Raw genomic sequence first — 26,565 nt, forward strand, 5'->3', positions numbered from 1 at the left:
TTGTATCCATCTCCTCGTTCCCTCCGGACAAAGACATACCTTCAAGCCTTAAGAAAAATGGCCTATATAAAAGCCCCAAGTAAGGTATTTCCAATCTCAGCATTCATTTCAGACCTACCGAGCAATCTTTTCCCGCCGTCTCTCCAATTATCTTCCGAAAATGGCCCTGTTACCGGACGCTTGGTCATTATAGGCGACGTACATGGGATGAGAAAATCCCTAGAGGCCCTCCTAGACAAAATCAACTTCGACAAAAGCAAAGGAGATCATCTCATCCTAACAGGCGACCTCATCAATAAAGGGCCCGACAGCCCTGGTGTTGTTGACATCGCTATGAGACTAGGCGCCAGCGCAGTACGAGGCAACCACGAAAACGCAGTTCTTAATGCTGCCGCGGAAATCGACGCTACACGGGATAAGCTACATTCTGGAGACTTGAATGGAAGCCCGCCCGCATCTGAGAACCTTGCAACCGATTTGCCGAAGGATACCTTCAAAGGCGAAGTACCTGAGGAATGCCCACCTTCCAACTCGCATAACACGGCATTGGCTCTTTCGAAGCGCCAACTCGACTGGCTTGCCGATTTACCTTTCATCTTGCGCGTCAAGTTACCTCATACCCTAACATCCTCCCTCGGCGACACTCTACTTGTCGTACATGCGGGCCTCGTGCCTAGTATCCCACTTGAAGAGCAGGACCCACATGCTATCCTGCATATGCGGAGCCTCACTCGCACATCAGGTGACGAGGATGAATTCAAAGCGGCTGAACTTCCCGGAGAAGAAAGCTGGGTAATAGAATGGGACCGGTGGCAAGATACGTTGACATCCAAAACTACGGTGGTGTTCGGGCACGATGCAAAGCGTCGTTTGCAGCTGGGCAGGTATACGATTGGATTGGATTCGGGTTGTTTGTATGGTCATCATTTAAGTGCGGTTGTGATTGCGGCTTCTCAGGGGGAAATTGAGCATCGTGTTGTTCAGGTTGAATGTGCTGATGAGCCTGTGGCTCCAACGACATCGGTGAAAGAAGACCGATAAGATGGTGGCTATGTGATTGATCTGTACAGAGGGAGCATTTTGTGAGCGTGTGTTGGAGGTGTGTTTAGATATAGTCATCAGATAGGGCGCCTTTAGTAATTCTCTGGTGGTTTAAATTTTATCGAACGCTACTATAAGAGGCGATGTTACATTATAACCTACGCTAGGATACGAGGTCATCGGCCCTTATCTTGTTGAGTCTAGCGCGATAGGGTCGGCTAAATTATAAGCTATGGTTCAACCGGGAAGATAAGCTAAGGGGCCTCCATGCTTAATTCTCCAGTTCTCTTTCGAATTCTTTCGGGGCACATTTCTAAACCTCTTTTTGACCTCTTTTTGTTCCTTGTCCATGTATCCTCCTTAATGGCTTCGAATAAGTCCAAGTGATAAGGCACGGCCGCCTATCAAAAACAATTTGTGTTAGAACCCTGGGCTGTATATTCATTACATATTACCGCTATCTACAAGGCTAGACCCGCCTGAGCACCCTAAGCAAAGTTGGGTGTGAACCAGCCACGCTGAGTGACTCATCATGATTCACCGGGTACCTTTTTATCCCCACACGATGGCCCCCGTGCCTTAGTGGATAGTGGGCCATTGCGTACGGGCTGAAGCTTAGCTTTGTAACTTAGGAAGTCACAAACATAACTGGCACCAAACAGCCTGGCCTAACCAAGCTGTCTATGTTTCTGAGCAAAACTCAATTCTGTATCCAATACACCTGATCGTAGTCCCACGCTACAGTAGAGTCTCAATCTCTTCCGCAAAGGTCTTCCTCCTCCTCTCACCCTCCTCGCCTCCCCTTCTCTTCCTCCAATATTCTCCCGCTCTCCCCACCAGGTACAGGAATGAGAGGAACGGCACCTGTCACGGCTCCCATTGACGAGTCGAGTGATCAAGTAACGCTGCTGTCCGCGCCACGATTCAGTGCCGACAGCTTAAATACAGTGACAAGTACAAGAAGCAGGACTGAAATCCCCACTGGCAGCGTCAGCGGCCACAACACGGTGGTGATTGTGTCCAAGGATGATGAGGACGCTCAAGAAGGACCATTGGTGTCATTCTTCCGCGTCTTGTACGAATTCTCAACTCCCTCCGATCATGCGTTGCGCATCATTGGTCTCTGCGCCGCGATTACATCAGGAGCCGCACTCCCCTGTATGACGCTGGTGTTTGGCTCGTCCATCAATGAGCTTAATTCATTCGGCTCCGGCAAACAATCACCCAGTGCCTTGTACCATGCTCTCTCTCACAATGCGCTATGGTTCGTCTACCTTTTCATCGCCCGCTACGTGCTCGTCTACATCCATTCATCATGCTTTGGTGTTTCGGGAATAAGAGCCACTAGGGCCTTTCGCCAGCAGTTCATCAAGTCTGTGATCCGACAGGACATTGCCTATATTGATTCGTGCTCTCTCGGAGGCATCACCACGACCATCTCTTCCAACGTGGATATGGTCGAAAACGGAATTACAGAAAAGATAGGCAGCTTGATTCAAGCTGTTTCGATGCTGGTCGCCGGTTTTGTGGTTGCCTTCACTCAGCAATGGAAGCTAACCCTTGTGACGGCCACCACTCTGCCCGTACTATTCGCCGGATTCTATATTACCTTCAGCCTCGGTAAGCTTTCTCCTACTTGAACCTCCAAAGCTTCGATTAGTATCACCAACTGACCATTCCACGTAGACGCCAAAATTGAGGGCAAGATTATCGAAGTCTACAACTCCGCTAGTGGCCTGGCCGAAGAGGCCATGAGCAGCATGCGCATGGTCACGGCACTCAACATTGGGAAAAGATTGGCCCAAAAGTACGATAACCCTCTTGCAGAAGCTCAGAGGCTTGGTCTTACAAAGGGCCCTATTATTGGATTTCAATATAGCGTTGAGATGTTCACCACTTACTGCGCGTACTCTCTGGCTTGGTATTACGGCACCAAACTCCTGAATGAGGGTGAGATAGGCTCTGGCGGTGGTGGTATGATAACGTAAGACGTATCCCTAACCCACATTCTTCAGCTTTGGTCTTGCAGCTATATTGACTGAGAAAATAGAGTATTGTTATCTGTTCTGCTGGCAACCCAAGCTGCATCCGATGTCGCCCCAGGCTTCAGCGGCTTCACCAGAGCATCGGCCTCGGCAAGGGAAATGTTCAAGATGGTGGACCGCCCATCCAAAATTGATCCGCTTGTAGAAGGAGGATATAAACCGGAGGGCCCTCAAGACAGTAAAGTTGAGCTGCGTAATATTACGTTTGCCTATCCTTCACGACCGACCCTGCCAATTCTCAAAGACTTTAACATCAGCTTTGAGGCAGGTAGGACTACAGCTTTGGTTGGCTCGTCTGGATCTGGAAAAAGTACCATTGTTGGCTTGATTGAGCGTTGGTTCGACCCAGACTCCGGATCAGTACTTGTGAGTGGTCATACCGTTACTGATTTGAACGTGCGATGGTTGCGTAGCCAAATTGGCTTGGTGCAGCAAGAGCCTGTCCTGTTCAACGATTCAATTTATAACAACGTGGGCCATGGTCTATACGGTACCAGCATGGACTCACTGCCTGAGGTGGAAAAAGAGAAATCGTCCGCCAAGCCTGCATTCAGGCCTTTGCTGACGACTTCATTCAGGATCTTCCTGATAAATATGATACCCTCGTTGGCGAGCGCGGCCAACTCCTCAGTGGCGGTCAGAAACAACGCATTGCCATCGCCCGTGTCGTCATCTCCAACCCTCGCATTCTTCTTTTAGACGAGGCCACGTCGGCCCTAGATCCCACCGCGGAAAAAAACGTCCAAGCCGCTCTGGATAATGTCTCTAAATCCCGCACCACCATCATGATTGCCCATAAGCTTTCCACTGTGCAGAGAGCTGATAAGATTATTGTTCTCTCTCATGGCAAAGTTATCGAGCAAGGCACCCATCAACAACTCCTGGCGGACAAGGGCTCATATCATAAACTCGTCCACTCGCAGACGCTGGACACCAACGATGAAGCTATGCACGTCTTCAAAGATTCCCAGTGTGATAAGCGTGCTATTGGATGCGTAGCTAAGACAGACAATGAGCTGCCCGCACTGCGGCCATCTCGCTCGGTTTCGAGATCTGGCACAGACACCGTCCCAGTGTCCGAAGTTAATGTTAAGCCAAGGCCCTCAATAGTGGAACAAAAGTCCGAGGATGCTGATATCATCAAAAGGCTCTCACTGGTCCGTTGTATTGCTATCATCATTTTCCAAGAGCAGCGACACTTGTGGTTTCTCTTCTTGGCCGGCGTGATATCATCCGCCGGTAGCGGTGGCGCTTTTCCTGCGCAGGCCATACTCTTTGGCAAGAGCGTTTCCACGCTGCAACTGCCTCGCGGCCAGAATCTTATTGACAGGGGTAATTTCTGGGCACTCATGTATTTCGTGTTCGGCCTCGGCGTTTTGGTGGTCTACTGGGGAGTTGGCTTTTGGTGGACGGTGGCCTCGTTCCGCGCAACCCGTCAGTATCGACGTGAATATTTTGAGTCCATGATACATCAAGACGTTGCCTTCTTCGATTTGAAGGGCCACAGCGCCGCAGAAATGACGAGCCGCCTCTCCATGCACCCTCTCCACCTACAGCTACTGTTGTCAACCAACGTAGCCCTGATCCTGCTCGTATTTTTCAACGTCATAGGGTGCTGCATCCTATCCCTAGTGGTTGGATGGGAACTCGCACTCCCTGTCATAGCGCTGGGTGTGCCACTTTTGTTCGGAGCTGGCTACTTTAGGATGCGCATGGAGATGAGCAACCAAGATCGCGTGACAGCGATATACCAGGAAGCCGCTCGCTTCGCTTCTGAAGCGGTAGGGGCCATTCGGACCGTGTCAAGCCTCGCTCTCGAGCATAAAGTCATTGATGAATACGAGAAAAGACTGAGTGAATCAGCAAAACTCGAAATGCGTCATAAACTTCTCAGCATGCTTCTATTCGCTTTTAGCGAGAGTATCAGTCTCGCTGTCTCCGCTTTCTCGTTCTGGTATGGAGGCAAGCTTTTGTCTGAGGGCAAGTGCAGTGTTGCCACTTTTTTTATCGTTTTCATCGCCATTAGCATGGGGATGCAGACTGCCGGCTTCATGTTCGGATTCACCTCTGGTACGTTATACTTATTATATTTGACTTTTCATACAAACTAACGGAAAATGTTAGATCTCTCCGAGGCACATTCATCGGCCAACCATATTATCGACCTTCGCAGGTCTAACCCACCTATTAATGGGTCGATAGGAGATTTTCAGGTGCCCATATCAGAGAACGGGACTGCAATTGAATTCAAGGATGTGTCCTTTTCTTACCCCAGTCGCCCCGACATTCCAGTGCTGCGCAACATCAGCTTCAAAATCAAGAAAGGCGAGTCTGTTGGCATTGTCGGTGCATCAGGGTGTGGCAAGAGCACTATAATTGCCCTTCTGGAGCGATTCTACGATGTAGAACTAGGCAACGTTCTAATTGGCGGCGCCCCAGTGCAGCAGTTAGACGTACAGAATCATCGTTCACGTTTAGGCTTGGTATCCCAGGACACCACATTGTACCAAGGGTCTATTCGTGACAACATATTGCTAGGACAACTACCTAGTCAAGCTGCCAATGTTGAATCGGAATTGGGGATGAAAGGCGACGAGGCAATCATTCGTGCCTGCAAGTTAGCTCATATTCACGACTTCATTATGAGTCTTCCAGAGGGTTACCACACCAATATTGGTAGCCATGGCATGTCACTCAGTGGAGGCCAGCGCCAACGTCTTGCCATTGCACGAGCCCTGATCCGTGAGCCAGACATTCTACTATTTGACGAGGCAACTAGCGCTCTTGATACGGAAAGCGAGGTTCTGGTTCAACAGGCCTTTGAGGCTATAACACACAAGAATGACTTTCGAACTGTCATCTCAGTAGCCCATCGGTTGTCTACAATAAAGCAGTGTGATCGCATCTTTGTGCTTCACCGCGGACAAGTAGTGGAGGAGGGCACACATGATGATCTCGTAGCACGTTGTGGCCGCTACTATGAAATGGTCTTGGCACAAACTCTCGACACAGAGACTCCTTGAGACGGCCTTCTTTGCATATTCAGTGTATTGTTATAGAATATAAGTCTGGAGACCGGGGCAGGGGAATTGAGAACGGGGTGAGAGTTATGATAGTAGATCCTACTAAGTGTGAGTCGAAAGCCCATTAGAATCCTACGAACTTTTCCCTAAATAAAATATGGTCTTAACGTGGATCTACCTAGCTAAGTACCTGGATCTAAGACAAATTATTGATCTCCGAGGCACTAAATGAGCACATGCTTACCTTGTCTTCTCCACTCTTTCCTGCTCTTCCTGGCTTGAATTATTTCTTCCCAATTACGACGATCCAGCCTCTTCACTTTAGTATTGCGTCACAGCAGCCTATATTGATTGGAGCCACATTTACTAAGTACTGTTACAGTGCCTTTTTGAGAACATTTCAAGCGGTGAGCGGCTCTTGGGTAACTGATGAGCCGGCTGTCTAGGATTCTGGTTATTAACGCCAACAAGGCGTCAGAACTTTCACAGAGAGAAGCCTTTGATAGGTGGGCTTTAGTTAGAGGGTTGCTGCTGAGCTGCAAGGTGAAAATTTCGACCCGTTGTCAGGCATTTACGTCTGATATAGATGCATGCCACCCTTGCCAAATGGACTCTCAACGGATTGCTTCTATTGGATAACTGCTGCCATGTCGGCAAGTTCCTCCTATTTGTGAAACCCGGGTGCAATTAGAGCATTATGAAAGACCATAATAGTGACAGCAGCCGCCTACTCCTTCTCCCGGGGTCCTATTAGTGCAGGCCGAGCCCTTGTTTGCATGCACGACATGATCCATTGGATACCATACCAAGTTTGAGACGGTGTCGCGTGGCATGGTGCGGTAGGCTCAAGCCATCCAAACTGAGAGCAGCATTATACCACAGATAGAATGTGTCTATTGTTGACATGGATGACCTTCTTCCCCACTTCTTGAGAATTTTGTCTTTATCCGCAGGCCCCGCGCGGCCCCTCAGACCCTATTTGCCTCTTTCTATTACGACCCATAGTTACCCGTTGAGTCTGCATCGAAAGTATAATTAAGGTATTGATGATCAAAGGATCTATCAAATTCGAGCATCGTTTTTAATCTGCAGTTCCATCGAGACTCTCGAAGGATTTGATCCGTACACACCATAACCTCGGGTAGAAACCAGGGTAGCCCGATTTTGGGGGCCAACGACGGTTCATGCAGCGTCATCCCACAAATCAGGGATACCATAGTCTCGAGAATAAGCGCTAAATATGCAATCCTCCCCCCAGTGCATGCATGATCCGATTCAACGATAGAGGTGGAAGATCTCGGGCGCCAAAGTATGCCATTCCTACGGCTGACCTGCATTTGTATAACCCGGGCAAAGGTAGAAAGACTCTTGGTAGCGAATAACCTCTAGTTTCCTTGCCTGATTGTCACGTCAACCCTTGCTGCCCTTCACACCATCGGTGAAAACCTTTCAGCGAAACCTGCTCTTGAAAGCCTCAAAGCTATACCGACTTTTGTTTGCAACGAGGACGGGTTGACATTGTCTGGAATTGGGCTCTATTTCCGGTGGTAAATGGAATTATAAATAAGTCGCCGTAACATAAAGCCTTTTTTTGCAACATAGATTTAAATCAGAATCTTCTCTTCAGAATAAAGCCTCCATTCATAGCTTCAACTATTTCTTGTCAATCTCGGTTCAATATTCCAAAACGCTTTCGGAAACATGAGCCCAGATATCAACATGGACGACAGATCGAAAGCCGATTCAGTGATCAGCTCTTTTTTCAACCAATACGTCGAGAAAATATCATTTTACAAAAGCCTTCTCGTGGCAGTTGAAAATGAATGCCACTTTACCCTGGCTGAACAGGAAATATCTCATTTCACAGAGAGCCGGGTTAAGGACCATCAAAGCCTTTGGAAAAAGCTGAATCAGCGTAAAGGTAATGCTCAATATTCCTCTGTCGAGGATATAGAAGATGATATCGTCGATGTCTGCGGTGTTCGCATTATCTTTCATTATCCGACGGATCAGCATGAAATCAAAGTGCTTCTGGAGAGCATTTTCGACATTCAAGACGTGAAATGTCACTCGGGTGGCCAAGAGCATACACAAAACCAGCCAATTGGTGAATGGGGCTATCAATTACCACTCCCCGATTATATTGGCACCCACTACCGTGGCTTTGTGAAGCCAAAGATCTTTCAGGAACATTTTGAGGATCTCTCGGCAGCAGATCGACGCTTCGCAGCTGGTACGATGATTGAAATACAAGTGAGATCTATCCTGGACGACATATGGGCCAGATATGCGCATTCCATATACAAATCGGAAGTTCCAACCCATGAAAGTCAAGGGGCGATGCTCAGAAAACTTCGTGTAGGCTTGGAAGGTGTTAGAGAGGTCACGATCGAAATGCAAAAATTCGCAGTCCGCGAAGAGGAGGAAAGTAACCGAAAGTTTGAGACCAATGATGAAGTCGGGACATGTTTCCGAAAGCTTATCAAGGCAGAATGCGGGGTTGAATACATTGACCACAGGGGTGTGTCTTCTGAAGCATTGAGATATCTCCTCGAATCGATCGACAAAAGCACCCCAGGCTCTTTGCATAAGCTTATCAAATCCTACAATTTTTGCGACGGGCCCGACTCCAAGTACGAGGAAATCAGACGACTTTATGGGCCTGTGGAATTCAACATTGTGCTCTATCTGATCGATCGGGTATTGCTGTGCCACAACAGCCAGGACGAGGCCATCCTGGAGAAAGAAGCAGTTCCCGCGAAAAGAAAAATGCAGATACTGATGAGCACAATCTTGTGGATGGATAAGCTTCTTCGGTCTTCATTCGTGTGGAAACTAAAGCTTGCCAGTACCCCATCTCAGAAGAATCCGATGAAGGGTCTCGAATGGCTCTCAAGGGCGCGCCAACACGGCATGTTGACAAAGGGAAACGAATTAGACAACAAAGACAAAGCCATTCTGGACGAATTGTGGAACTTGTTTGAAAATCATGACCAGCGACCAATCAAGCTAGCTTTCGCCATGTCGAGCCGCGGAATGATCAGAGATGTTGTACGCGAAAGACAGGAAGTGAACAGAATCATCGAAGAGTTAATTGTTACGCCCAATTTCCGATCCCAAAAAAAGGTGACATGGATGGAATACAAGTGAAAGCTCAAAAGGCCAACAGCCCAAAAGCCCAAAAGTTTTGATTTTGCTCTTTGCTTTTTGCTTTTCGCTTTCGATAGTCTCGCGTCTTTTCTGGGCCCAGAATGATCCTATGCCAGCCTAAACAAGCCAATTTCAAATGTTTCACTCTCTTGTTAGTCAAAAAATGACTCTGTACGCTGTATTCTTTATCACAAGGTGCGACGTGTTGACTCATAGCCTCAAAATCGGTTGTGATGAGTAGGTAAAAGGCCCAAGTCTGACTATGATCGTCAATCGAACTCCCCAAAACTCGTCAGGACCAAGAACTCCGTGAACCTCTGCAGCATTCATTGGTGCTCCCGACCGAACAAATCGATAGATCACATAGAATCAGTGGGATGTCGGCGCGTTTAGAGTCGTTTTCGGTTTCCCCGATCCAATGAAATCGCGTCGCACATCATCACGGTGTTCTCAACAAAAGCACCCCGAGAATCCCTGTCAATTTGAGCTCGGGATTGGAAAATAGGGGTAGGGTTGTTCACAAAAGACACCACACATTGGACAATATATGGCAATGTATACCATGAAGAAGCTGAACAAAGCGAATTGTTATCTTGGGATAGCTAATATCCAAAAACGTGACGCGTCATGTTGCTTGCGGAACTGCCATTTGAGTGTCAGAGCGAAGCAATAGAGGTCGAAATCTCTGCGGTGATGGCATAGCCACGGCCCTATCGGCGCCATATTAGCTCCGAAGCCTAACAAATGCAATGTCGGACAATTTGTTTAAGGTTGAGATCCACAGTGAGTCAAGCCAAGGCAGAATCTCGCTTTCTTATCCTGCGATATCGAGTGATGAATCCAGGGGAAACATAAAGCTCCCACGTTCACCTGTTCTTTCACCATCAGTATTCACCATCCACAAGACGACAAGGCAAAGGCTGAACAACCTCCACTCCACGCGACTCAAAAATGGAGATTTTGCCAGCGGCGAGCTTCGACACTCGAGTCCCATACCCCGAAGCCCCAGGTCAGAAAATGAACAGCGCACATCCCCCTTTTTATATATACTTTTCAAGCAGACTTGCTGATACTTGTGTGATCACAGAAATCCTGGAGCACGAGTTCACGGTAGTTGCCTCCATTTTGTATGACCACTCAGGGCCCGAATTGGCAACAGACCGAGAAAGGAACCTCGTCATCGAACTTCAAGAACATGCAGAAAACGAAGTCGCATGTAGCGCCGAGGATCCAAAGGGATCTTGCAAGACTCTCATCCGAGCTCTTGTTTTCGATTGCTGGATGTTCTGTGGCAGGGCCGATGCTTGGAACTGGAGATGTGAAGACATTTGGAAAGCATTTGAGAAGTCCAGGGAAAACAAACCAGTATATGGACTGTCAGGTACGTCGAACCCCGTGCCCATATCACAAGCAAGGGGCGATTTGGTCAAATAATTGGCTGCGCGGACTTCATGCAGTGCTGCCTTAGGTCGTGTGATGAGGGACATCAGTGGCTGATATTTTCTCAGAAAGCTTTCGCACAACTCCCGAGCAGGCTGTGGAATTCAGGCCTCCTTCTTGGGGGACTTGCCGGCCCTATGCTAAATAAAGCCCGGCGGACTTGTGTCAGGTGGAAATAAGGGAGATTGTGATGGTGCCTCGGGGCAACACGTGAGTGGACGACGGGTGCATCCTTGCTGCATGCTTACACCCATGGCAAGTCTGTACTGGATTAGAGGCATGGGGATGGAATAGACGGTGGAATAGACGATGGAAGCTAAGCTATCTCTCAAAAAAAGATCTCTTGTATTATCACGGCGCATCATTTTGTCAATTATTGTTTTGCAGCATGCAAATCCTACAAATCAATTCATTTGGGCAATCACTTCTCTTTATAATCCAGTCAGGGGTGGGACTTTGCAAAGGAACTAGTTTCATCCAATCCATGATTGGTGGTAGCGGGAACTTACCGATGAAACCTCGGCCGGCCATGCTGGCCTCTTCCGGACTCTGACCTTGTCCAAAAAAGCAATGTCGGATCGTATTGGGCGAGTCCAGTCACGAATTGAATATCCCAAAAGACTCCAGCAATAAGAGTGATCGACACTAGAAGACTTATCACATATCGATGATTCTCAACCCCTGTTCCTTGGCCGAAGACGGTGAGTTCAAATTGCGCATATAAGCCGAGTCATATTCTCTCGACGCGATATAGCATTTGAATTAGTGCTAGTATTATACAAAGGACCTGATACCATCTCAAGAACAGCCAGATGACGGGAGTGTCTCATCGAGTTCAAAGCCCAGGTTTTCAGTTCGCAGATAGTCTGGCTACTCCACAAGACCCTCCAATCCTTCAGCTAGTTCTGTGTTCCAAGGACTTCCTGTAATAGATCGTCGATGTCATGGGCCATGTAATTATGGTTCTTCCGTGACATATTGCCCTCCCTGGCCATTTCACTGACTAAATCCCTGACTGGTTCGTTTGAAGCATTGACAGAGATATTAGTGAACGCGAGGGACCTTACGTACGCCTTCCCGTGCTTGCATCCTGGGATCTCCTGTCTGCCCCCAGTCTATCAGGCTATCTATGAAGCAGACCCGGCTCGGACGATTCGATCGTCTTCAAGTATCAGCTCGATAAACTCGGGTGAGTCGAACACTGGAGGCGTTTCTGGCTCTTACCAACGCTATACAGAATCCGAAACATGTTTCATACTTATCCAGACATGCCGCATTACTTCTGGCTGTTGGAACAACTACAGAGCTCGGAGACGTTTCATCAGAATGTCGTGGAAGGGGTGAAGTGGATGCTTAGCCAGGCTGACTTGCGGTGTTGGGTATAATACTTGTTGATAACAAGTAATCACGTTTTGTTCTACTTGTCAGATATATGGAAGAGCGTACAAGCTATTAATGGTCAGAGGATCACAATGAGTGGCTTGATATAAGATTCTATCAAGGCGATTGCTGTTGAAGAGCCGTTTGTAGTAAGGCACTAGCATCGTCACACTAGAGCTTCTCTGTCCCGTTGAGACCCTTTTTACGGTGCAGGATACTTGGAGCGGCCGGGTATGCGCTGATCTGCATGACCCTTAGTGGTAGATTACTAATGGGTTAAAGAAAACACAACCATACATTTCTCAACTTAGTACGCGGGGCTGGGACTGTAGTCAATGAGTTGGGGGCTTGGCACGAGTCAAGAATATTTATAAGTTAATCAGCTTGCTGCCAATGGTAACTTTCTTCCTTCTCTCCCAAAATTCACCAATGCAGTGAATGTCTGTGGCTAGCTGTCTAACCATGGACACCCCTCTAGTAGCTATAGTCACTGGCGCCGTAAGTTCCCTCCTCTTGTAGCAGATCGCTTCTCATTATGAGTTCAGAACCGTGGCATCGGATGTGCCATCCGTGCTGCGTTGGTTCAGCAACTCCCAGGCCCCTTGATTCTGTACGCAGCCTCTCGTACCGGGGGTTCTATTGACTTGTTAGGCCTTTCTATTCCCCCAGCTGTGCAAATTTGCCCTGCTCAGCTGTCCCTCACCGACAAGGCCAGTATCACCGCCCTGAGCACGATGGTCGGCAACGAGCATAGGGGCTGCGACATCCTCATCAACAATGCCGGGCTCTACTATTTCCAACAGAACATCACCGCCGCACAGCGTCAGGAAACTCTCGACGTGAACTATCGCGGCACCCTCAATGTAGAGCACTGGATATACCCTCTCCTCGTCTTGATCCACTAATAAACCCAGGTCTGTCAAGCCTTTTTACCAATCATGCGCGAGAACGGCCGCATCGTCAACGTCTCGTCCCAATCCGGCCAGCTCAAATACTTCCATCCTCGCTTGCAAGCGCGTTTCTTGAGTCCCGACCTCACCTTTGCCGACCTAGACGCTCTGCTCGGCGAGTACAGCGTACGTTGCTTCGACCCTTCCTCTTCCAGTGTGCGACTAATCGCCCTACTCTAGCGCTTAGCAGACCAGCACACTGCGACTGCGTCGGGCTGGCCCTCCTTAGCCTACTTCACAAGCAAGGCCGCTCTGAACGCCGCAACACGGATTCTGGCCCGCGAAAATCCTCATCTGCTAATTAACTGCTGCTGCCCCGGGTGGGTGGGCACGCCGCTAGGTGCGCAGGCAGGTCAGCCGCCCAAGTCTGTTGGTATGTGCGTGGGTTTCGCTCCCGCGGACGTGTCACTAACTTTCGATAGAGGAAGGAGCGAGGATCCCGCTGCGACTGGCGATTGGTGACATCGGACAGATTAGTGGGCAGTACTGGGCGAATGAATCGGTGGCGAGTACGGGCAATGGAAAGATTCAGGATTGGTAGTAGTATAGCATGTCAAAGCGAGGCTAGCCATAGTCGATAAAATCATACAAAGAGTTGGATTCTAATCATCAAGACTAATTGTTCAATAACAAGAAATTTTGTACCAAATGATCGCTTTCTCGAAAGTTCTTCGAAAAATTGTCTATTTGATTCTAATATTATTTTCAGAACAGAGGATCTTTTTTATTACTATCCCCAAAGTACTCATTCACCTAAGGAATCCTCGTGTAGTACGCGATGAGCAAAATTGTATTGTCACCTAATAAAGTCCTACCCACAAAGACATGTTGGAGTTTCAGATATCTCACGCACCGCCGGCGGCGGCCGAGACGTTACACCGTTTATGCTATACGTAAAACTCAGTAAAATGATTTCATGAGTTTCACTCCAGGAGCCGTTACCACTTACCGCCATAAAGACCGAGCATACTAAGCTTGCGGCAGCGGCCACATACACACAGATGAAACTTTGCCCGAAAAATCAGCATCTCATTCACCAGAAATGAAAGCCAACGATACTTACATATTCTGCCATGCTGACACAATGATAGCAAGCGCTTGATCGCGTAGCGTCTCAGACAGCGACGAGAGCAGCTGGCCACTGGTTCCAGAGACGATCTGCCTGACTTGAGATTGTGGGTATTCCGGGAGTAGGGCGAATAGGTCATTCGACGCGACGTTGACGAATACGGCACCGCTGATGGATAGGCCCAGCGTCATACCGCTTAGTTGAGCTACGCAGTCTGCGTTAGTTGGAAACTTGGTAGGAAACAAAGCGACGAACCCAGTAACATAAGAGTCAGCCCGTTAGGCGCATCGGCCGGGGTTACAACAGCCTGAATGACTGCAAACGCGGCCTGGGCGTAGGCGCCAGCTCCGAGTCCGAGTAAGACTTCGAGACCATAAATCATGCCCGATGGGGTATCTGCATTGACAATAGTAGCTGTTGGTTCAATATTTAGCTTATAATCATAGGAAAAGAGCATTTCGCGCGACACATACACATCAAAACAGCCGGGATTAGGGCAACTATGCTGCCGCCTAGGTACCAGGGTTTGTAGTAGCCAATATGAGATATCATGGCTCCCCTAGTTGGAATAGTGGTGATTAGCAGGAATATAAATGGGAGTAGGCGGACGGCAGATCTGATCGCGCTATCTCCTTGAGTGAACTGGAAATAAATAGGAATATAATAGACACTGATATAAGATACCGCGCCAACTGCCGCACAAGATATAAAGAGTAAGACTGGCTCCTTCTGAGCAAACAGATGAATTATTAAAATGCGCCTCTCGAGCGAAGTGGCGATAACAAAGCCTTGTTGGAGGCCGAGAATAATCCACAGGGCTCCGGAGAAAACAAATAGGGCAATTGTCTGCCCGCTATTCCATGGATATAGGGTCCCGCCGAAGTTGATGGCCATAACCAGAGTGGTGAATGCTCCGACACTGATTATGGTGCCCACCCAGTCGAAGCTGGCCAGTTTCCGCCATCGTGACGTCCCTGGTAGCGGGTCGTTAGATGGAATAACGAATATAAAGGTTGGCAGTAAGATGGCGCCAAACAGCAGGTTGATGTAGAATGCCCAGCGCCAGGTATATAGCTCAAAGCCACCGCCGACAACAGGACCCAGGACCGTCCCAAGTCCCCAGACCAAGCCGCTAGGATTAAATGTCAGTGTACCATCAGCTAACTTTAGGAAGTATAGGCTCACCTTAAGCTTAGGTAATTCGGCCGTTCCTGGCTGGTGGTGTTCATGGAAATCAGAGCAAGAAGGACAAAGTACATTCAATTACCACCCGCACCAGCAAAGACTCGTTCGATAATCTCGGCGTCCATGTTAGGCGCCCCGCCACAGAGTGCAGAGGCTGCCATGAACACGACGGTGGATATAATGAAAACCCACTTGGCATCGAAAAGGGTATATAGCTTACCAAATGGTAGTACCATTGCCATTCCCCCAATCATGAACCTATATAGAGCAGAGATTTTTAGCCGGCGACTTCCTCTAATGCTCAGTCATATCATATCATCCACCACATACCCCACCGACAGCCATGGCAAATCTTCGACCGTGTTGAAATCGTTGACAATTTTCTAATAAGTAGAAGAAGAGTCTCGTCAGTATGTGCTTCTCTATTCGGGGAGGGGGGCGGCCGGGGTAATAAAACGGAGAGGTACGGGTGTGCGTACCGGAGCGATGTTGGCAACAATTGTATTGTCCAGAGAGTAGACGAAAATGGCCGTCAAAGTGCTGACCAAAAATGCGGCCCCCTAACGCAGTCAGAAATTTCACTCTCTAATCTCGGGCCCAAAGCAACTAAACTAACCTTGATCCCGGTGATGTGTCGCTTTTCCTGCGAACCTAGTGATGATTCACTCGGAGTGAGCTTTTCGGCATCGTGAAGGAGCTCAGGACCGGACGACGTAGAAACATCAGCCATAATGATGAATTAAAGTGATCAAATCTAGAATAAACACAATAGGACGCGACATCGAAAAAAATACTATATAGTCCCGTATGTTCGAGCTCTATAGGGGCCAATTAGTCAATCTCCAGCTCCCTCTATTTGCTTGACCCCCAAAGAGCGTTGGGAATTGTCTCCACAACCCGTGTCATAGCTGTCGCCGCGGTCCTTATTGTCCTGAGCCAACTCGTGTCGCATCTGCCGGTTTTGATCCCGCTTTAAAGAAGCATAGGTCCGTTTGAACTCACTAACAGAGAGTCTTGACATGGCGGTATAGAGTTCGGTGGTCTGAACGGTGCGTTCCTTATAAACATTTGCCAACTCTGCACTAATCTGTATCCCCTCTGTAAATACCTCACCCGCTTCGAGAAGTAACTCCGTAAGTAGAAGGTAATCAGTTTCGGCCGGGTTCTTCTCTGCCAAGTTGAAGAACTCTGTCCCCATATTATCTAGCCGATCGACTAATATCCGGCAAATATGCTCGTTCTCAATGACAAAGGTGAGTACATCTTGGCTTGGCTGGCATAGGTCATATTGTGGAGGGCAGTCGTGGCAGTAGGGGACTGTCTTCGATTCTTGGCCTTCAAAAGATAGTTCAGACATTTTCAGGGATGATTAAACGGCTATTGTATGGTAAGCTTTGGTATCAGGGAGGAAATAGAAATGCTTATGAAGAAGAAAATATGGGATTGGGTTTTAAATTGGCAGAAGAACATATGTGTACCCTGGCTCCTGCTGCCAGCCAGCCGCCGCCTAATGTGGATTCCAGAGCCATGGTAGCGTACGCTACCAAACTAATTCGAGCTCCGCTAAAAGGTTCTGTATAACCTTTTCATATAGCTGCAGATTCTCATTTATTATACGAAGAACCGCACTAAACCCTTAGTGCAGTTAATAATAGAGTATGGGGGTTTAGAAGTTATGATCTTAAAGATAGACTTTTGCGTCTCACTCGGGTTGAACTGTTTGGAATTTAGAATCCTAAGTCCCAGTCATCTCCAAAGTCAGGTAGGAACGGAGGTGATGCGGCCAGTCCTGTACCAAACGTCCAAATGTCGTTAGGTCCTATTTCCAAGCGGGTTTCAGGCCAATGCACAATGTCCGTGAACTGGACCTGTGTGGTGCTCAGCTCTGGAATGATCCCCATCTGTGACGACGGCGCAGTATTGACAGCAATCCCAGTATCGAATAACAGCGGATGTGGTGGAACATTATCCGGCTCCTGTTGCTCTGAAGGATCACTGCGCATACCGCAAACAAGGCTAATAGTACCGAAGTATGGGATGTCAATTTTGATGCGACCGGGTTCTTTGTCATCCGTGGAGAGTCCTTCTGGAGCGCCAATTTGTGTCGGTTTATTTCCTCTCGCAACATCCTTGAGTGTCTGGAGGACAACAAGTCCACGAGTTGCTACCTTATCAGGGGGTTGTCCCTCGGCCAATTTCTCCAGGATTGCCATAACGCCCTCAACGGCGAGCCAGTCATCAGAGCTGGACCGAGGTCGCCCCTTTGGTCCTAGGAGATTGATCATAAGAGTGACGGCAGCAGTAAAGGCCTGAAAGTCAAGCGACTTACAACAGAAACTATCTGCTGTGAGTTGGCGGATGGATATATAGCATGTTATCATGTGCCGCGAGGCTTCGAGACAACTTTGCCTACTATAGTCATAGCGCCTCTGGGCGCCAGATTCTAAGAGAAGTGGTAAATGAAGCCAGGCCAAAAGTTGATAGTGCCAAAGTTGCGTCATAAGTTCGTTATAGCTCTGGGCTCGCTCAACAGACTTCCCGGATGTTGAGATAGTGGAGTCGCCCGCTAACGGTGGAGTGTCGATTGACAAGAGCTCTGAATCGATGGTTTGGGTTATACGTACCATCGCAGGAGTAACCTGAGTAAGCCTTTGATTCCGTTCAATAATAGATCCAGCTATGCAACAAAGGAGATCCATAGAGGTATTTGGTTTCTCGCTTAGGCCGCACTGGGAATCCAACGCCACATCCGTAATGCCATGATACATGCCGAGCATTAAAGAAAGGTATCGGTCGGCATATATGATGTGATTCCAGATATGCCTTGCTCGTGATGTAGATTCAGAGTCTTGCGCTGCCTCCGGTGCAAGGCGATGGAGCCCGATAATTTGAGCTACGTTGAGGGCTCGGCGATAAGACAACCAGGCACTCCGTAATTTCCCATCATTGTTGTAGAATATCCCTTGAAGAACTAAACATTCTAGTCCATCAATGTTCATTATCAATGTCTCGTCGGAGCTAATAGACATTGCAACAATGTTGATGCATTTCGCGATGAGTCCATTCGGAGAACATCCAAGTTCTAATGAGTCAACGTCGAAGCCTCGTGGAAGTTGCTGGAGACAGATCGCCACCCATAAAAGGGCTTTGGCCGTCATAGCGGGGTGAAAGTCTGAAAGGGCCACCCGCGAGCTTGAAAGAAGGGATTTCTCGTAGTCTTTGAAGCACTGGGCGCGGACTAGCCACCAGCAGCTGTTGGCTTCACCGAGCCTTTCTAGTGTGCTCTGCGATGGTAATAGGGCCAAGAGATCGTAGCGAATCTTTTCCCAGTCCCGACTTGTGCTGCTATACAAAGTGATATTTGGCGGAGACGCGTCTGATCTTCGAAAACCTAACTGTTTTTGTGTCAACATAGCCGGTCCATACTTCTATGCAAAAATGTACATATGATACATACCACTCCATTATCGAAAAGAGACAAGACTGGGGCGTTTTCATTCGGAGGTGTGACGGCCACACTAGAGCTTGAGCCGTTATTAGGGTCCCCTAGTACTGGTAATACTTGCGGTTCTTCTGGATCATTAACGGCATCCAGCCGCCTCAGAACTTTCTCCAGTAAGGACTCCACTCGGCCAAGCCGATCATGGAGTGATACTCGATCTGATTCGCGAGAATTCTCAGGTTCGGGGAATTCCTGGCTGCGACAAACAGTGCCTCTGGCCAGACATTCGCGACAGCTATGGTCGCTATCAGATAAAAAATGACAGCGAACCTTGCGGTGTTTACCTATAATTAAATTGGATTGATGCTATCAGCCCCCAAAGCCCTCTCAGTCCAAACAGCGACCCATCACTGAGTACATACATTCCCAACAGCTACGGGTTCCCTTCCGCATTTTTTTCCGAGGCGGCTGCTGGTCCACGGGCGGGGTTGGGGTTGGATTATCGCGCAACATTGCCTTCATAACCGTGAGAAGAGGTCCACCGGCTTACATTTAGACAAGGGGAATAGGGGTAGAGGTAAAATTAATACGTGTGCGACTCCCTATCGTGGGTCATAGCGGATTCTATTAGTCAGCACTACGGTGTACCCAGACACACGTAACCTGTAGGGGGGCACCCAGCCAGCTGGGCCCCGACCTGTAGGTTATATCAATTTTGCCAATGGTGAATTCTACCGCCCAGAATCACCGTTATCGCCACCGCCTAGTATGATAATCGCCCAATCTTGTATTTTTTATGTTGTAGTCTAGTGGGCCCCTCTTAAAATCTATCCCTCACCCACCCTACATAACTTTCTCCCCTAACACCGTCAAATCTGAATAATTATCAGATCTGGCAAATTTTCCCTAGGTGCTAGCACCTAATACTACCTACGGTACTTATTTCAGATGAGATAGATCGCTCCTGATAACGTGAGAAATTCATAAAGAACTCATTATGAATCAACGTTTCTTCCTCTATTATGCCACCCCAAACCATCAATATTGAAGCATATATCGAAAAGCTCACTGACCGTTTATACGTCGGAGGTACTATTGATATCATATGTGGTAGCCTCAATATCAGCCGCAGTGACCTCCAGCATCAGCTTTGGCAGTGGTAAATACGTCAAACAACCACCTATAGGTAGCAACAGGCGTCCACCTAGGGTAGATGAATATACCAAAATTGAGACTTATATTCCATATAGGGGCCACAGACGGTTTTGATGGCGGAGATCGCAATTTACTTTCCCCTTGATTGTTATTCAGAAAGAGGCTGGGATGATCTAATATATTATCTTATAAAGAATATATATATCTGCTTTATTCCCCTACTTTTCATCTTGGAGTTTTTTAAAATTCAAAGACATCCATATGAAATTGACTTTAATTGGGAAAAGTCCTCTAATGTAAGAATACTGGTCCTAAGAATTGTCCAAACCATATCAGGGCCTTCTTTCAGCAGCCCATAACTTGTATTTCCACAAAAAAAAAAAACAGCTTTATTTACATTGCTATTCACTTAAACAGCCACTGCTACAGGAGCTACCCCAGAAAGCTTAATCCATCGAGATCCCAAGCAGACCACAGTAGCCAAGCTAGATGCGACAACGGCCACGAGGAACGCTGCCTGGAGACCTTGCATATATGCGGTCAGAATGAACTCCATTTGATCAGAAGAGAACACTTGACGTAGTTCAGTTGCACCTGTCATAGCGACCTTGGTGGCATCAATAATTGATGTCTCGCCACGTAGAACCTTGAGAAGAACATTAACCATAGCCGATTGGCCGGCGGAGACAAAGACCGATCCTCCGATTGTTTGCACAGCTTAAAAGTATTAGCTATCACCTTGAATATATTATGGAAGAAAGGTAAGAATGTACTTAGCACCATAGCCGTCACGGACGATAAGTCCTCTGGCTTAACGGAAGCCTGTGCAGTCACAACAGGAACCTGGAAGCACCACCCAATCCCGATACCAGCCAGTAACTGGTACCCAATCCACTTACCAGATCCAGTATTGATCTCGAGCGTGTACAATAAGCCAGAGCCAATTGCTGTAAGTGTAGCCCCAAATAGTAGGAAATGTTGAGGGTATCCTAATCTGCTAAGGGTAACACCCGATAGGACAGTGGCAACACTCTGAGCAAGAATCAAAGGCAAGTTTCTGATTCCACTCTCGGCAGCAGAGACGCCAGATACGACCTGGAAATAAATAGGCAAATAGTATACCAATAGGAAAAACGTTCCCGCCAGTAAATCAATGTAGATCATTGTGATAATCACGTTCCGCCGGAAGAGACGTCCGATCATTGCTGCACGCTCCTTCTGTACCCATTCCACGAAGCCATAGATAGTTAGTAATAACCCGAATCCGATTAAAAGACCAATGACCTTGGAATCACTCCATGGTAACGATATTCCACCCCACTGCAGAGCGAGGACGTAGCAGACCAAAGCCGCAACAAGCAGAAAGCTACCCGGCAAGTCCATCTGAAGAATCTTCTCCTTCAAGGAAGCTGAAGTAAGAAATGGCAGTGAAGGAGGAGCGCGGTAGAATAGTAAGATAATCCCTGCTGATAGTCCGCCGATTGGGAGATTGATGTAAAAACACCATCGCCAGGTAACGTTGCTTGTAAATGCACCGCCAACAAGAGGCCCGATAGCAGCAGCGACTCCGTAAGCGGCACCAAGAATTCCGATATATGCAGGGCGCTGCTTGGGTGGCGCAGATAAAGCGATAATAGTAAACGCGCCCGAGGAGATACCAGCGCCACCGACGCCTGTGATAGCCCGCCCAACGATCAGCGTAATGCTATTAGGCGCGACACCTAGAAGCAGGGCAATAGGTCAGTCTGGAACTTGAAACACGTATGTAGTTCAATTTTACCGGAAACCAAGCTTCCAATTTCAAAAATGAAAATAGATATCATGAACGATATCTTCAGTGGAAAGTATTTGTATGCCTTTCCCCATGCAGCTTGGAAGCTCCCCAGTGTGATAAAAAAAGCCGATCCATACCAGCCCTCTTCCTCAATACCGCCGAAGTCATCTGTGATCTTTGGAATCGCTGTTGCGACAATTGTCTGAGGGAAACACATTTGTTAGCTTTTTCACAAGGTTTATTATGATTATAGATAGAGTTCGATGCATGGAGCTACTGACCATATCCAACGAAACCTGATCATGAAATTGGTTGTTAGTTTGTACCTAGAATGGGAGAATTTGTTGACAAGCCCGTACTAAGAACATGCTCATGGCCAGCGCCACGACGGTCATCAGCAAAGTGAAGCCGCTGGCGCCAGTATCGTCGAATGGTGCATCACCACCACAAGGTTCACCACCACAAAGTTTAGGGCCCCTGCCGTTGCTTTCTTTCGCCGACTCGGGGGCCCCATGCGAATACAGAGCATTGTTGTCATGTTTCTTGATTACCGAAGGTATCGAATTTGTCGACGGCGCCGTGCCGTCGGTTTGCGACAGCTGCGTCATGGTACTCATGAAAAAATGGGAAACTGACGGTTGCTTGGGGAACAAAATATGTGCGAAGAATAATGAATGAGAGAAAGACCTGTCGAAGATATCAGTCTCTACTTAAGAAGAAAAAAAGGGTTGAAAAATTAACTGGTTGTTTCGGTTGTTTACCAAAATCTTTTCTTCCGCCGAGTCGGCGGAAGAGGGTGATTTACTGGACCACCGAATGCAAGGGGAACATATCAAAGGAGAAATTCAAAAATTAAAAAAAGAACTCGCAAAATCTAGTTAAGACACGACAAGTTGAATTATATGGCAAAGACCCGGCCACGGCCATTGTGAATTAAAAAGGTCGTTGGAACGGCCGCACGATTCTCACATTAGGTGACAGATGCACTGAGCTTGAGCAGGCCATCTCAGATCTTAGGCCACAATGGTTTGGAGAAGAAAACATCTCATTGACGAGAGTGCAACAAAAGGCAACGGATTTCAGGAAGCCAGGGCCTTGACAGCCGTTTGTCATCTATCAGGCAGAAAACTCGCTCTTTGAATGTTTAGATACGATGAAATCACTCGGGTAATATCCGATTCGGGAAACGGCGAGCTTTCCCACATGTAGCTTGGGGCCTATCCAATTCGAAGAATTACCAGACTGGTGTCAGTAATCACCGCTTTTTGACGTATAAATTCGGCGCTAAATAAAGAAGTTGAATAGCGTGTCAGGCACGCCTCTCATTTCACAGCTGGAGCTCCCGAATTTGACTAATAAATAGCGAGTTCATTGGAGCCGAAAGTCTTGTACTAGGAGCGACCAACTAGATAGAAAATATTTCGAAAAGTTTTTTTCTTAAAAATAGAAATAAAACTCGTAAGTAGGGTACACGGGAGTGGAGTGCTAGGGTAGAATTACCACATGTTCTACTGATCTCGCTTCAATGGAGATAGTCCCACTGAATTTATTAGGCTTACCACAGAGAATCTCTGGGTCGATCCAAGGTTTAAGAGATATCATTGAATTGACTGATTTCGTGGAAACTCAGAAGATTGCCCCGGTAGGACCGGACTGTCTTGGCAAACTCGGTTGAGACGGCCTTGGCAGCACCCGTGGAGATGTCGGGGGTTCACAACATTCCTTCACCTGCTCATCTCTTCTCCCCTCACATACCTCGATTCAAACAAGCCTGATACCGCATACACTCCATTCAATTCACAGCATGAACGAGCTTGAGAACAGACTTTACGGCTTGCCAGACTGGGGATACGTCATTTATCGCACTACCTACACTACTGAATCCGATACTGCTTTCCCTCACGCCATCAGATACATTGAGGCCTGCTTAAAAGGTGAATTTTTCACGGAAGTCACTCAACAACCTCGATATAGGAATAATGACGTCCCTGCCTACGTTTGGTCCAAATACCAGTCGACAATTATAGAAGACCCGACACAATTTGATGGAGCTTCTCTCGAGATGGTTCGCGCTCATTTTGAGGCTTGGGTCAATGGCCAAGGAAAACGTGATAACTTTAACAAATATCGAGTGTGTCTTATCATTGACGAGGAATCTCTCCAAACACTCAAGGATGCACCAGTGGAGAACGCCGAGAATGATGATGAATTACGATTTGTGAAGGCTCTTGAAGCATTTCCGATCGTGGATTCGTTGGACACCTTTCCCGGATGGATGAAATGTTGGACACAGACGATGTGGTTTCTTTGGGAGAATATGGGGGATGGTGATGAAATGAGGCAGCTATACGATATGATCGATGGCTCTCCCTTCGAGGGCGTTTTTGGTGGGTGATTCATGCCTAATATCAGTTACTGTATGGGATAATTGAGAAAGAAATATGGTTTCCGGCAAAAATGTGGCCGATCATAGTTACTAGCAGTAATTTCGCTTTCTGACACGTTAGTGTCTTTGGAGTCTGGCTACCACTGGCATAACCTGAAGATTTTCCTTTGAGAGAGAAGTGAAGGTGTTTTTGTTTGCAATGTAATAGTACTATCTACATACTAGGTAATGATAGTGATACCGGTAACTACTGGTAGAAACTAGAAAGCAACATTGGAAATCACCCTTCGTTCGACAGATATTTAGCTACTAAATAGGTGTGACGACAGCTAATGTATTTCCCAAGAGCTCCACCATATGTACTAGTACTAGTAGTGATAGATCAATCTCTGAGCGTTGGGCATAGATTATCCTTTAAAAGTTACCAAGGTTACACATAGTATCAGCTACTAGTTACTACTAGTATGTAAGCTGTTTTAGTTCTAACTAGTGCTCGGTACGCGAGTTTTTTCCTTGGTGCAGCGGCAAGAACACTTAGTATAGCATTGAGCACGATGGCGGTATAGGAACTCCACGAGAGAGCTTCTGGAGGCTATCACGATTTTGATATAGCGATTTCATCCATCAAAGGATTTGCTTCTGTCAGAGCCTATTAAGATCATTCTTACAGAAGCCGGGCGATGCGGAGCTGCGTTCGCTCAATCTACCTCTAATTTTCGCCGGAGATTTCGTTGAACGGTATCTAAAAGATGTGACTGGTAATTTAGCTATTTTCTCTGGCAGTCCGAGAAGGGGTATAAAAATTCAAGGCCCGACTAAAGAAAGACAGAGTGGCAATTGTGGCATTATTGCAGTTCGCTGAGGGAGAGGTAAAATGCGAATAGGTGTGGCGAGCAATTTGGACTACCCATCTGTGGGTATTGCTGGAAGCGTGTTAACATTTGATGGAGATATCATGAGGCTCTGGATATCGAGCAAAATGTCCTCAAACGCTATGTGGCGATGGGTACATGGACATGCAATGGATCAACAGACCCCGACGCTCAAACGAGTTGGTTGAGATGGGACAGGTGGGAGCTATCCGACTGGACGAAGAAAAGGGCTCCTTTGCTAAATTTAATTTCTATCATTAATAGATAATATTGACTCATTTGTTTGCATGTCCATTCCCTTTGCCCCTGTCAAGTCCGGAGTACCTTTCTATATCTTTTTGTATACGCGATAAGGACCCTGAACCTTGATAAGATGATTACTCGGCTCGGTTGTAGCGTGCTGGGGTATTTACCCCGAGCAGCCGAGGTTCGCCGACAGAACTTCAAATGGGCCGGGAGCCGTTTATAACTTCCAGGGCATCCTCCAGTTCTTTTCTTCACGCACACACATCTACCATGGCAGTCCTTAACCAGTCCTTTGAGGAGGCTATCCGGGTCACCCCTCAAGGCAACAACAAGTACAGCGCAAACCTGCGCAATGAATGGTGCATTGGAACCGGTAACTACCCTTTTACTCACCATTTCAACCCAACTTGGAATCCAGATTAACATTTTATCAGTCCCCCATGGCGGCTACACAACAGCAGTCCTCTACAACCTCGCCCTAACACACTTCGCGCACGCGCATCCAAAACAATATGACACCCCAGCCTCTCCAATCTCACTCCAACTTTCCTTCCTCCGGCGCACAGCCGCCGGCCCCGCAACATTGGAAGTAGAAGACGTGAAGATCGGCCTGCGAACAAGCACAATCCACATAAAACTTCTCCAAGCCTCCGAGAAGCACGGCAAGCCCGAAGTCAAAGTCGCCGGCTACATCACCGTCAGTCCTCCATCCGCCGAAGTAGGTATCAGCGCACCGACGGGGTATAAACTCCTCCCTAGCCCGCCGCCAGGTTCCAAAGCGGACGGCAAGATCGATTTTCCTGCACTATCACGCACAGGCCGCGACGGCGCATGGAGCAAACTCGAGCCCCCATTTCCCGAGTTCCGGCGCGCAGCTGCCCAGCTGGAACTATATGGCCCTGGGAAAAGTGACACACAACAAAAGCGTACCCGGTCAATGGCCATCGATCAATGGGCGCGATTCATTCCCGGTGGAGATATGAACGGGCGCTGGACCGACGCTGCGGTAGTCTACCTGACTGACATGTTCCCCATGGCCCTTGACGGATTCGATAATGTGTCTGCGACTGCAGCGGCCAAGGCAGAGGGGAAAGAAGCGCCGGATTTCAAGGCGAAGTTCTGGTATCCGACTGTTACGCTGAATATTGATATGAAGAAGCACCTGCCGAAAGAGGGAGTGGAGTGGCTGTATAGTCGCATTGTGACGAAGGTTGTCAGAGATGGGAGGACTGATTTGGAAGTTACAATTCTTGATCAAGATGGGGAGGTCATTGCGCTTAGTACGCAGGTTGGGTTGGTTGTTAGTGCGGCGAGAAATGTAGGGACGAGGAAGTTTGTGAAGTTGTAGATTTGATTTGACTGGATTGGGTACACAAGTGTACATATTTCAAGAGGTATCTATAAATA

General features: G+C 47.7%; 10 protein-coding genes across 10 annotated transcripts; 6 read left to right on the top strand and 4 right to left on the bottom strand.

The window, feature by feature from the left end:
• Window positions 1-57: 57 nt before the first annotated feature.
• N7443_000786 (metallophosphoesterase family protein) lies at window positions 58-1,041 on the top strand (the record flags this gene model as incomplete). Its single annotated transcript, XM_056880842.1, has 1 exon — window positions 58-1,041. One exon carries the CDS (start codon window positions 58-60, stop codon window positions 1,039-1,041), a length of 984 nt encoding a protein of 327 aa, XP_056746080.1.
• Window positions 1,042-1,889: 848 nt separating this feature from the next.
• On the top strand, window positions 1,890-6,109 carry N7443_000787 (uncharacterized protein; the record flags this gene model as incomplete). Its single annotated transcript, XM_056880843.1, has 5 exons — window positions 1,890-2,661; window positions 2,728-3,025; window positions 3,092-3,602; window positions 3,641-5,156; window positions 5,211-6,109. 5 exons carry the CDS (start codon window positions 1,890-1,892, stop codon window positions 6,107-6,109), a joined length of 3,996 nt encoding a protein of 1,331 aa, XP_056746081.1.
• Window positions 6,110-7,828: 1,719 nt separating this feature from the next.
• On the top strand, window positions 7,829-9,259 carry N7443_000788 (hirsutellin A toxin; the record flags this gene model as incomplete). Its single annotated transcript, XM_056880844.1, has 1 exon — window positions 7,829-9,259. The coding sequence occupies one exon, from the start codon at window positions 7,829-7,831 to the stop codon at window positions 9,257-9,259; it is 1,431 nt and encodes a 476-aa protein (XP_056746082.1).
• Window positions 9,260-12,541: 3,282 nt separating this feature from the next.
• On the top strand, window positions 12,542-13,570 carry N7443_000789 (uncharacterized protein; the record flags this gene model as incomplete). The annotated part of the gene is made up of 5 exons (XM_056880845.1): window positions 12,542-12,577; window positions 12,625-12,942; window positions 12,994-13,155; window positions 13,210-13,402; window positions 13,452-13,570. The coding sequence occupies 5 exons, from the start codon at window positions 12,542-12,544 to the stop codon at window positions 13,568-13,570; spliced, it is 828 nt and encodes a 275-aa protein (XP_056746083.1).
• A 304-nt stretch (window positions 13,571-13,874) lies between these two features.
• N7443_000790 (uncharacterized protein) lies at window positions 13,875-15,327 on the bottom strand (the record flags this gene model as incomplete). Its single annotated transcript, XM_056880846.1, has 6 exons — window positions 13,875-13,916; window positions 13,979-14,036; window positions 14,093-14,303; window positions 14,354-14,512; window positions 14,572-15,230; window positions 15,284-15,327. The coding sequence occupies 6 exons, from the start codon at window positions 15,325-15,327 to the stop codon at window positions 13,875-13,877; spliced, it is 1,173 nt and encodes a 390-aa protein (XP_056746084.1).
• Window positions 15,328-16,118: 791 nt separating this feature from the next.
• Window positions 16,119-16,640, bottom strand: N7443_000791 (flavoprotein-like protein; the record flags this gene model as incomplete). The annotated part of the gene is made up of 1 exon (XM_056880847.1): window positions 16,119-16,640. The coding sequence occupies one exon, from the start codon at window positions 16,638-16,640 to the stop codon at window positions 16,119-16,121; it is 522 nt and encodes a 173-aa protein (XP_056746085.1).
• A 370-nt stretch (window positions 16,641-17,010) lies between these two features.
• N7443_000792 (fungal specific transcription factor domain-containing protein) lies at window positions 17,011-18,865 on the bottom strand (the record flags this gene model as incomplete). Its single annotated transcript, XM_056880848.1, has 4 exons — window positions 17,011-17,592; window positions 17,908-18,678; window positions 18,741-18,801; window positions 18,846-18,865. 4 exons carry the CDS (start codon window positions 18,863-18,865, stop codon window positions 17,011-17,013), a joined length of 1,434 nt encoding a protein of 477 aa, XP_056746086.1.
• A 1,424-nt stretch (window positions 18,866-20,289) lies between these two features.
• On the bottom strand, window positions 20,290-22,262 carry N7443_000793 (MDR family MFS transporter; the record flags this gene model as incomplete). Its single annotated transcript, XM_056880849.1, has 5 exons — window positions 20,290-20,597; window positions 20,654-21,601; window positions 21,661-21,856; window positions 21,936-21,950; window positions 22,014-22,262. The coding sequence occupies 5 exons, from the start codon at window positions 22,260-22,262 to the stop codon at window positions 20,290-20,292; spliced, it is 1,716 nt and encodes a 571-aa protein (XP_056746087.1).
• Window positions 22,263-23,458: 1,196 nt separating this feature from the next.
• On the top strand, window positions 23,459-24,049 carry N7443_000794 (uncharacterized protein; the record flags this gene model as incomplete). Its single annotated transcript, XM_056880850.1, has 1 exon — window positions 23,459-24,049. The coding sequence occupies one exon, from the start codon at window positions 23,459-23,461 to the stop codon at window positions 24,047-24,049; it is 591 nt and encodes a 196-aa protein (XP_056746088.1).
• A 1,379-nt stretch (window positions 24,050-25,428) lies between these two features.
• N7443_000795 (thioesterase family protein) lies at window positions 25,429-26,506 on the top strand (the record flags this gene model as incomplete). The annotated part of the gene is made up of 2 exons (XM_056880851.1): window positions 25,429-25,531; window positions 25,593-26,506. 2 exons carry the CDS (start codon window positions 25,429-25,431, stop codon window positions 26,504-26,506), a joined length of 1,017 nt encoding a protein of 338 aa, XP_056746089.1.
• Window positions 26,507-26,565: the final 59 nt, after the last annotated feature.

The sequence above is a fragment of the Penicillium atrosanguineum genome, assembly GCF_028827265.1.
Source record: "Penicillium atrosanguineum strain IBT 20685 chromosome Unknown utg000001l_segment0_segment0, whole genome shotgun sequence".
NCBI classification, from domain to species: Eukaryota; Fungi; Ascomycota; class Eurotiomycetes; order Eurotiales; family Aspergillaceae; genus Penicillium; species Penicillium atrosanguineum.